At 36.3% G+C, this 11325-nt stretch overlaps 1 protein-coding gene across 1 annotated transcript in view; it reads left to right on the top strand.

Moving 5' to 3' along the window:
• Positions 1 to 9935, top strand: part of LOC106474731 (epithelial splicing regulatory protein 1-like) — a 22639-nt gene extending 12704 nt beyond the window's left edge. Inside the window, exons 2-3 of the mRNA XM_013935421.2 lie at positions 9408 to 9551; positions 9682 to 9935. Coding sequence (XP_013790875.1) covers positions 9408 to 9551; positions 9682 to 9912 — 375 coding nt within the window. The 3' untranslated portion in view covers positions 9913 to 9935. The remainder of the gene's footprint in view (positions 1 to 9407; positions 9552 to 9681) is intronic.
• Positions 9936 to 11325: the final 1390 nt, after the last annotated feature.

The raw sequence follows: 11325 nt of genomic DNA on the forward strand, positions 1-11325 counted from the left end.
ACAGTTATAGAAAACTAGACACATGTCCATTATTGATATAATAGTAAACCCTGATTTCATTATTGATATAATAGTAAACCACTTGAGTCTAGTGATTGTATAGATGTTAACCACCTGATTCCATTATTGATATAATAGTAAACCACCTGAGTCTAGTGTTTCTATAAATGTGTATTATGGGATGCCAGTGTTGTAACAGTATAGCTGTTAACCACCTGATATTATTATGGGATGCCAGTGTTGTAACAGTATAACTGTTAACCAACATGTGTCTAGTATTTCTATAAATGTGCCATTATTGATATAATAGTAAACCCCTGATTTTATTATGGGATGCCAGTGTTGTAACAGTATAACTGTTAACCAAGGTTAGCATTCCAGCCCATGGATCAAAAGATCCAAGGTTAGCACCACATTGTCATTGATCTCGCACTTTCAACTATAAGAGAGACAGTCATTTCTGCTACTTGGCTCAAAGTCGGACGAGCTTTCTGGCGGCGGCTGCTGGTGCTGACCGACTGCATTACTTTTGGTCTGTACTATTCAGGTTGAGAGTAATATAATTAATATTTAGAAATATATATACAAATAAGTTTTATACAAAATAATGGTTATTATTATTATTTTTTATTCTGTAACATTATCGATGGCACTAAAAACAAATATCCTTACAAAAAACAAACTTGCAGGCCAAACGTTTACTCTTTAGCCAACCTGTCGGGTCTTATTAAACTAAATTATTAAACTTATTAAACTATTAATGAATTTGGTTAAAATAAACCTATTTGGGTTACGTACTTTAACAAACACACCTTTCACTGTATTGACCTTTTGTTGACTAGAACTTATACATAACCTTGATTTAACTTTAATTGGTTAATAATATCCCAAGCTTTGGAATATCTGGTTTTCGTTAGATTCACCTCGTGCGACAAAACGTAATTTAGGTAACATGGGCGCGCGTTCCGTTTTTTATTTTCCCATAGTAACTGAAACCTAAAAATATGCATACATAAATATATTGGTTGAAGATATCACAAATATTTGAAGTGTCGAACATGGCTGAGGATCGGTTAATGAGAAAAACCTCCATAAACGGATGACCATGCCAGGTCATGGCTTGTTGTGACTTTCTTAGTCACGATTGATTGATTACTATGGTTGCAGTCTTAAACAACAACAACAACAACAAAAAAACATTCAGGTGCCAGTAAAGTATAAGTAATAAATATATATTAGTGGATATAAAAAGCTGTAAAGCCGGGCGTAAGCCTAAAAAATCTAAATGTTGAAGAAATCAGATAATTTGTATTTATTTTATTTTGCATGTCTTCATTATGCTCCAAACATCGTGTCCAGATCTCTGGCCATGGTGGTCACACACTACACTTTGTTGCTGTAAACAATGTTACCGTCTGTCAGGGGATAATTGCAATGCGATATATGCACGTGCAAGTGGAACATGACTCACTTTAATAACAAAACAGCTGATCCAAGCATGTACAGTGTGACGTAAACATCACAAAGTATGTCTATCATTGAAACAGCTGCAGATAAACGTTTGTATCTGTAACGTACTGGATAAAGTTAGGATTATATAGAACCACAAACAAAAACAAATATAAATTCGAAGACTATTTGCTTTCTATGTTATTATTGCGCCTATGAAAATATATGCATGTTTTTTGATTAAGAAATAATAATGCACGAGCAAACACCACCACCACCAACAACAACAAAAATCAGGTCGAAAAACGCATAACTGACAAAATTACTTTTTTCCCCCCTTTATAGTGATTATATTCAAAATCAGCAAAGGCCTTTTTAGCACACACAACAAAAGACTGACTTAGCCGACCTCAAAATCCCGCACGAAAAATTACCAAGTGATATCCGAATACAGCAGGCGAAAAATGGTTCTGGTTAGATTATTATTATCTATTGGTAACGTTTTGTCGACACATTTTAATCAATCAAACAAAAATATATTAAATTTCAAAAGTACTGACCAACAAAACAAAACGTTGTGTGAGAATGTATGTATGTACATTCGAGTTGTCCCTCTGTCTGTCTAGTATCGCAAGTTGTTGTGAGTGGTTGAATGACTTATATTTGACATTTCAGTTTTACTGCCTTAAGTAAAACCACGATTAAGGGCTCAGCTGATCGAGGAGATTGGTAGCAAAGTGACGTTTAATTCCTTGAAGAAATGAGTCGGGTTCTACGGCCCAAAATAAGGAAGGGGGACGACCCACGCCCCTATTAATAGCAATATATTTTCAACCCGGCATTGCTGGGTAACTTTTTTGGTAGATATATAATGAACACGTGGCCTGTCTACCCAACTGGTGTAAGGAACACGCTCCTATTGGAGAGCTCTGTCCTCTCACTGAAACATCAGGATTATGTCTTTTAAGATTTTAAAATTCTCCCAACATTGTGCCTAACACTGGAATGAAATAATTGCATTTTTTTTTTTGGATGGGTGGGATAGTTATACTATGTGACTATGAAAGAAGTATCTTCAGTTAGATGAGACCTGGGAGGGGGGGGGGGGCGTTAATGGCAGTTTGAAACAGCATCAGACTGCCATGAAGCTTGCAAAGAGATTCTGAGGTGGTTTCGGCTTTTCTAGTGACTAAAAATAATAAATAGACAACTCTCAAAGACAATAAGTCTATTCCTTATTTATTTAATACCCAATTAACCCCCTTATACCCCCAATAAAAAAATCTTATGAACGCCATTGCAAGGAAGCCTTGATGAAATTTATATAAGTAAGCGCTAAAGAGGTGTATTTGCGATTTAAAGCACTACATTACAAATTTGGTTCATTCACTTGTTACATTTGCATTCCTTGACTAGCAGAAATACCTTAGTATCAATTTTCTTATTAACCACTTCCCTAAACTGTCCAGAAATGACTATATGTGCTGATTTTATCAGTCAGGGCGTTACACGGACATTTTTGTCTTAGGAGATTACGTTTAGTATTTGTAAACCTGTTTACACTGAAACGTTAACAAACTGGCACTAATAGTGGTATAACTTAGCGCTTTCCAAGCTTTAAATAGCGGCGCTTAACTAACTCAGCAATGTTTCCGTTGCGCTCCCCCTCCTCCCCGAAATATTTCTCGTGAGTGATAACAGCAAAAAATCATCATTTTCTTTATCTGTTGTTAAATGACAAAATGCTTCTGAGGAATGAGTAAATGTGAGTGCAGAAAAAATAAGCTTTAAGAGTAAAGTCATAGTTTTGTTATCGTTGTTTCCAACTCTACTGTTTCTTCCGTTGCTATTTTTGAGCTCTCCCGCCGAAAGGTCTCCCCCCCCCCCCATCCAACAGGGGGCAAGTCCGACAGTTTGGAAAACTGGTTTAACTGGTTACCCTATACCACTACTGCTGTTAACCACATGATTCCATTGTTGATATAATAGTATACAACCCGAGTCTAGTGTTTCTATAAATGTGCTATGTCATATCTAAGTAATAATAGTCTAATGGAACGTTTTAATTTTTTATCAGCTAATAAGCTCAATAATAAATATGTATCGTATCCCATTTTCACCAATAACGAAAGAGCAACAATGAAAAATATTTTATGAACATCTAGCTGTAGTTTAAAGTGTAAAATGAGAGTTATGCTGTAGTTTAAAGTATAAACAACTTGGGCATATAGATAACTTAAATATGCCATTCTGGAAGAAATACATCTTCGTTTCTGACCGATGAGAGTGTATAACGAAGGTTACCATGGATACTTACCTTTATTTATAGACGCTTTGAATCTCAGTCGAGGAATGTTGTACCTTTTAGAGAATCTCTGTTGCCTAAAAACAAGAGGCAATCCTCAATATCCGCGGCACTTGAAATTCTTATAGGCAGGATTAGAGTAAAGTAATCTATGAGACCTCTTTTTTCCTTTTTTTATAAGCAAAACTTTTGTGCGCCAACAATACCAAGCGTGGGGTGCACGTATACCCAATTCGATTTTATTACTCATCAGGATCTCTATCAACTTACCCTCAAATTGAAATTATTCTGGGCAGGGTTAGAGTATATTAATATACGAGATTTTGGGCATCGTAAAATACACCAATCGAAAGGGTTTGACCTCCTGAGTTCAAAACTGTAATTAGATCTTAAATCGGTCAAGAGATGAGGAAGATATGAGCTAAAAGTTTGTACTTGAAAAACTCGGAGCCATTCTATGAACCGCTATGCCGCGACGAATAACTGATCAGAAAAATATATAACTAACTTACATATTAGCGATGTCATTAGGAAGAGCCTTCCGTTTTACTGGAAGAAATCACCAACAGAAGTTGTCTTCCAGTAAGGATTGTTTCAGATAATTGGCTGAAATGTTAAAACCTTATACTAAAAGGCTCTGAGAAATGTACAGGGAAAAGAACTACTCAAGTGGTTATGGGTAATATTTCATAAAAACAACTAGACTGATGTTCATGATTATTTGTCTTTCAAGTCAAGATAAGGAAAATTTCAGTTTTGACGACCGCGATTTTAAAATTTAGATTTTCCATTTATGACGTCATCTGTGTCCTGTCTTGACACTAAAATTATCTTTTCATTTTTAGTCGTTCGTTAACCCCTCTTTAACTGAGTGATTTGAAACACGCAGCAAGTCAACAGATGAATAAATACAACTGATATACCAATGAAAATTTTAACGAAAATTCAGCTTCTAACTTACACACCGTAGTTTTAAATTCGCGAAGGTTTATTTACTAGTTGAGATGTAAGTCGTGTTAATACAAGGGTAATGGAACGACTAGTGGTGGTGGGATATCCCACCCATTCCTGACCTGAAGTAGGGGGGTACAGCGCACCGTCTGGTGGTCTTTTTTGAAGAGTGTAATGATAAATCTTAGCTTTGTCACGTGCTTGCTTTCTGACCGGAGTGACCGGTTTTTAGTGAGTTACTCCGCACGTGTGGTTTCCATTCAGGTTGCAAGTTTAATCAATGATTTTTAGACCTCCCCTCACTATTAAAATTGTTCACCCTATAATGTATAGTATGCGAGAAATTTGTACAGTGTGTCCGAAAAGTATGTTAACAAGTGCATTTATTAATATTTATCTTTACCATAACATACCCACTGAGTAAACGTGGTCAGATTTGTCTAATAGATTTCTTCTTCAGCTTACAAGATATAACTAACCGTAAAATTCAGGTTTCATTTTTCAATTTCTTTTTATTGTGTTAGTTAAAAACTGGTTATTCTTTTACAGGTTGGAACTCATTTCTCATTTTAGTATTATCAATCCACCCATCTGTCAAACTATCTAATAACAGTGATAACATCTCTATACTGGTTTTTATCGTTCGATCCTACGATTCGTCGTTTGCACGCTTCGCACTTTCAGCAATGGGCACTTTTGTTATGAAAGTAACAAATCCGCTGTTCAGCGAAGGTTACTCGTTTTTTGAGTGGACGGGTGTTGCTGAGTGGTTTCTCCCCCTCTGGTCAGCAGCATAAAATTAAAGACGTCTGTATCTGCACCACGTGCTCCGACTTCAACGATTCGACGCGTCTATCCAAGCAGATAAACGCTTATTCTTCACTCTTCTTCACAACTTGACAGCTTTTCCACACGCTCAACTAGTATAGGGAAACAAACCCACAATAGAAATGTTCATCCATTATATTACCTCCGAATCGAAAAAATCTAGCGCTCTCGTCAATATCCTAACTCCGCGTGTGGGGCTGAAGAGAAACTACAGTTTCTGAGCGCCCCTGGTTGTCTCCCAAGCCCCTCTGGGGTTTGTTTGAGATGTAAAACCAAAATAACTGCCACGATATATCTCTTGAACAGGCGCCGTTCAGACTGAAGATATCTTTCTTAGCAGAATAACCCTGTCATTTTATCACGGAGTTATTGTTACTTGAACTGACGTCATTAGTTAAAAATGATACAGTAAGGAAACTGTAACTGAGGCCAGGAATTTTTGATGATGTATCAGTACATTTGTTTCGACGTTAATTTTGAAATGCTGTCACAGGTCAGTGTAGTTCAATTTTTCTTGACTGTGTTTTGATCTATAAGTTAGCCCCAGTAAAACGACCATTTTAACCTATATTTAAACCCCCATTAAAATGACCATTTTGATCTCTATGTTAGCCCAGTAAAACGGCCATTTTGGAGCTGAGCACGGTCTGGTGGTTATCGTGCAGGACTGTGGAGCTGAGGTTCGCCTTCCGTTATAGAAAAAACAAAACAAATATTGTTATGCATCTTGGAGCCGTGGGTGCGTTATAAGAATGACAATTAAATCCCACTATCTGAGCTGACAAGACTAGCCTAGGAGTTGGCGATGGGTAATATTCACTAGCTGCTTTTTCTCTAATTTGTTACTTCAAAATTAGGGACGTCTAGTGCAGATAGCCTCTGTGTAGTAAACAGTAACTTCTTTTTTGTCAGAAAGACCTATTGTTAATGAGCAACTAGCGACAGACACTATAATATATATATATATTAGAAAAGTTTGACGAATGAAAATTGACAATCTCTAGATTGGAAGCTTAATTATTGTTTTGGTTTCCTTACTATTTCATTTACTTGCTTCCTCTACATAAATCTAGGAGGAGCAATAATTCATTCTGTTTCTGAGCCACTGTCTCGAGTAGCTTTGCGCGAAATCAAACAAACAAACAAAAAACTATGGTGATTGACAGAGAATACTAAAAAATTCATTCTGTTCGCAGTGGTTAAAGTAGACGACATAACTGAATTTTATTATATTTCTTGTAAACTATAAGCTATATAAAGACTGATGTATCATACATTTTTTTTTCTCTCTCTCTCTCTTTTAACTTTTCTGGCATCATTGTGCACATGCGCAAGATTATCTTTCCAAGCATCTGATTGTTAGATGCATGAATTCTAGGCTTTGTGTTATAGTCTAACGTTAATTTAAAACAAATTTCAAATACCCAGAAAGAGATTATTTTCAATTTTTCAATTAATCATAAATTAAATTAAAGGATCATTTGAGCTCTGAAATAGATTTCAAATAGCGTGTTTCATCTATTTCTTCATGGTCATTTATTTACATTCACTTTTTAAAACGCCACCTAATTCAATATCCGTTCTTATAACTAGGCCTACTTTACAACTTTATCGTACGTCCTTATAACTAGGCCTATCGTAAGTTCTTATAACTAGGCTTCTTTACAACTTTATCGGACGTTCTTATAACTAGGCTTATCGTAAGTTCTTATAACTAGGCCTACTTTACAACTTTATCGTACGTCCTTATAACTAGGCTTACGTAAGTTCTTATAACTAGGCCTACTTTACAACTTTATCGTACGTCCTTATAACTAGGCTTATCGTAAGTTCTTATAACTAGGCCTACTTTACAACTTTATCGTACGTCCTTATAACTAGGCTTATCGTAAGTTCTTATAACTAGGCCTCTTTACAACTTTATCGGACGTTCTTACAACTAGGCTTATCGTAAGTTATTATAACTAGGCCTACTTTACAACTTTATCGTTCGTTGTTATAACTAGACCTATATTAGTACATGACAACTTTATCGTGTTATAAACCCATGTTAACGGTTTGGAGAAATTTTTGCATTGAAATTACAATGAAATGAAGGTGGCATGTTGCACAATGGAATGTAAAAATAGGGTTTACGTATAGTTATAAGAAATTCAACAGCTACTGAAGAATGAAGAATCTTTTCGCTACATCAACATTTTGTAGTGCAACTTCCTCGAGAGGGCAGGATTCCAGGCTAATAAACATTTTCATTTATAAAATATCTTTTTTTTATTTAAATATTGAAATCGTGACTTTGAGCTTTTAAGATTTATTCACACACACAGCACTCACAACAAACAAAAAGATTTTTCTCCCAACTGACGCTAAGATACGTAACAACCAGTGACCACGAAAGGACACAACGAACAAATAGAGCATTTCAGATCGTTTCTCAAGGTATTCCAAATGAACTCTGTTGTTATATCGGTTAGACTATGTTTTTAATGTAGATGTTTGTATTGTTGTTTGGCCAGATGGAGGTTTGAGGTTACGTGATGAGTAAATATCACATAGTCTAATTTTTTACTAGAACAATGAACCAGATTTAAAGAGAAAGTTTCACTAGAGTTAACAAGTAAGTCAGTTACAATAGAGCATCGAGGTGTAAACGAGTCTATTAGTCAGCTAACGAATAAGCATTGCATGACATAGTCAATGTGTCTGTTGCCCTAAGCCATTTAGTTAGTTCATTGCTGTCAATTTTGAGTATGTACTCGGGACAAAGTATATAAAAACGCGAAATTAGCAAGTAAGTGGAATTTCTGTTCAGGCATTATTTATTTTATATAGTTAGGCGAATGTTAAAAACCGTAGAACTTGAAGTAAACACTAACCAAGTTAGATTTTGCATTGTAATACGAAAAAAACAGCCCAACAATATTAACCATTACAATAGTACCTTGCGTCCCTTAAGTTGAGCTAGTAGCAACAAATCGGTAAAGACCGATGAGGATACGGTTATGCAATAGTTAAAAGTGGAGAGTAAAATGAGAGTTATGCTGTAGTTTAAGGAGTAAAATGAGAGTTATGCTGTAGTTCAAAGTGTAACATGAGAGTTATGCTGTAGTTTAAAGTGTAAAATGAGAGTTATAGTAAAATGAGAGTTATGCTGTAGTTTAAAGTGTAAAATGAGAGTTATGCTGTAGTTTAAAGTGTAAAATGAGAGTTATGCTGTAGTTTAAAAGACAAACACAGATATCCCTCCATGTAGAAACCTTCAGACAAACACAGATATCCCCTCCATGTAGAAACCTTCAGACAAACACAGATATCCCTCCATGTAGAAACTTCAGACAAACACAGATATCCCTCCATGTAGAAACCTTCAGACGAACACAGATATCCCTCCATGTAGAAATCTTCAGACAAACACAGATATCCCTCCAAGTAGAAATATTAAGAAAAATGTAGATATTTTGTAGGTTGTGGTAGTGGAACCTATAAGTTTTGTATGATTCTGTCGGTTGTGGCAGTGGAACCTATAAGTTTTGTATGTTTCTGTAGGTGGTAGTAGTGGAAACTATAAGTTTTATGTGTTTCTGTAGGTGGTGGTAGTGGAACCTATAAGTTTTGTATGTTTCTGTAGGTTGTGTTAGTGGAATCTATAAATTTTGTATGTTTCTGTAGGTGGTGGTTGTGGAACCTGTAAGTTTTGTATGTTTCTGTAGGTTGTGGTAGTGGAACCTATACGTTTCGTATGTTTCTGTAGGTTATGGTAGTGGAATCTATAAGTTTTGTATTGATCTGTAGGTTGTGGTAGTGGAACCTATAAGTTTTGTATGTTTCTGTAGGTTATGATAGTGGAACCTATAAGTTTTATGTGTTTCTGTAGGTGGTGGTGGTGCAACAACACTTTGTAAAACCCAGAGGTGCTGACGTCAATGAAAACCTCCTCTCCGACACTTGTAGATCTGTTTTTCAACTGACCGAAGAATCTGTAAACAATGGGCAGTCTCTTGAAAACGTCCTAGAAGAGGTGAGCTCTAGAATACGTGGTTTAACTCCAATTCAAACATACACGAGCGTAATGAAAGTTTTAAACTTCTTAATATCAAAAAAAAAAAAGTCTATTTACAAAAATTGTTTTTTCTTCTTCTATGCTCTAGTTGGACCAGTTTGTGAAAGCGAGGTTCGATAATGATGGTAACAGAAACTTTTTTCTGGTCACCGACGGTCAGTTTCACCTCCGACAAGTTCTTCATCCCGAAGCTACCAAAAAGAACCTTTCCCTTCCTGATTATTTCTTTTCATTCTTTGATCTCAGGAAGGAGTTCCGAAGGTTTTACCACACGGATGAAATTCTCTCCATTCAAGATATGCTAAACTGTATCCTTTGAATCGTAGACATTGAATGTACAGTTTCGAAATGTTAAAGATTTCGTAGTAAGCCTCCTGGTGGAGAATTCTTAGTCAACGATTCTTATGAGACAAAGATTAATGTGAATCAAATTGCCCGAGGATCTAAGTGACTCTCTTTTAATTCTTTAAATTCACTGTTGAAGTACTTTTTGATTAGATTTTCCACTACAAAGAGAGAGAGAGAGTTTTGTTTGTGTTTTGAATTTCGCGCAAATCTATACGAGGGCTATCTTCGCTAGCCGTCCCTAAGGTATTAGTGATAGACTAGACGGAAAACAGCTAACCAACAACACACACACTCCCAACTCTTGGGCTACTCTTTTAACAATGAATAGAGGGATTGACCGCCACATTATGACGTCTCCACCGCTGAAACGGCGAGCATGTTCGGTGACGGGGATTCGAACCCGCAACCTTCAAATTGCGAGTCGAGTACCCTAACCACCAGGCATGCCAAGCCAGGAGAGAGAGAGTTTATTTCCACGTTTACCTTTGCGACTTAAAGGTAATATATACCTTCCACATCCATGATTTTACAAGTTTATTGTTAACCGATAGACAATCACACTTACCCCACGTACGAAATAAACGGCTTTTTATTTATTGGGGGGGGGGGACATCGATGTCGAATCTATCAATTTTCTTTGGAACGTCTAAAGTTGAAGAGAAAAAACAAACTACTAGACACATTAAAAGTTAGGAAGACTTGCTGAGTCAACAGAAAGTGGAACATGCTGTAGTTTAAAGTGTAAAATGAGAGTTATGCTGTAGTTTAAAGTGTAAAATGAGAGTTATGCTGTAGTTTAAAGAGTAAAATGAGAGTTATGCTGTAGTTCAAAGTGTAAAATGAGAGTTATGCTGTAGTTTAAAGTGTAAAATGAGAGTTATGCTGTAGTTTAAAGTGTAAAATGAGAGTTATGCTGTAGTTTAAGGGAAGGTTTCTACATGGAGGGATATCTGTGTTTGTCTGAAGGTTTCTACATGTAGGGGTATCTGTGTTTGTCTGAAGGTTTCTACATGGAGAGATATCTGTGTTTGTCTGAAGGTTTCTACATGGAGGGATATCTGTGTTTGTTTGAAGGTTTCTACATGGAGGAGTATCTGTGTTTGTCTGAAGGTTTCTACATGTAGGGATATCTGTGTTTGTCTGAAGGTTTCTACATGGAGGGGTATCTGTGTTTGTCTGAAGGTTTCTACATGGAGGGATATCTGTGTTTGTTTGAAGGTTTCTACATGGAGGAGTATCTGTGTTTGTCTGAAGGTTTCTACATGGAGGGATATCTGTGTTTGTCTGAAGGTTTCTACATGGAGGGGTATCTGTGTTTGTCTGAAGGTTTCTACATGGAGGGATATCTGTGTTTGTTTGAAGGTTTCTACATGGAGGAGTATCT

This window comes from Limulus polyphemus, unplaced genomic scaffold (assembly GCF_000517525.1).
Source record: "Limulus polyphemus unplaced genomic scaffold, Limulus_polyphemus-2.1.2 Scaffold7617, whole genome shotgun sequence".
Taxonomy (NCBI): domain Eukaryota; kingdom Metazoa; phylum Arthropoda; class Merostomata; order Xiphosura; family Limulidae; genus Limulus; species Limulus polyphemus.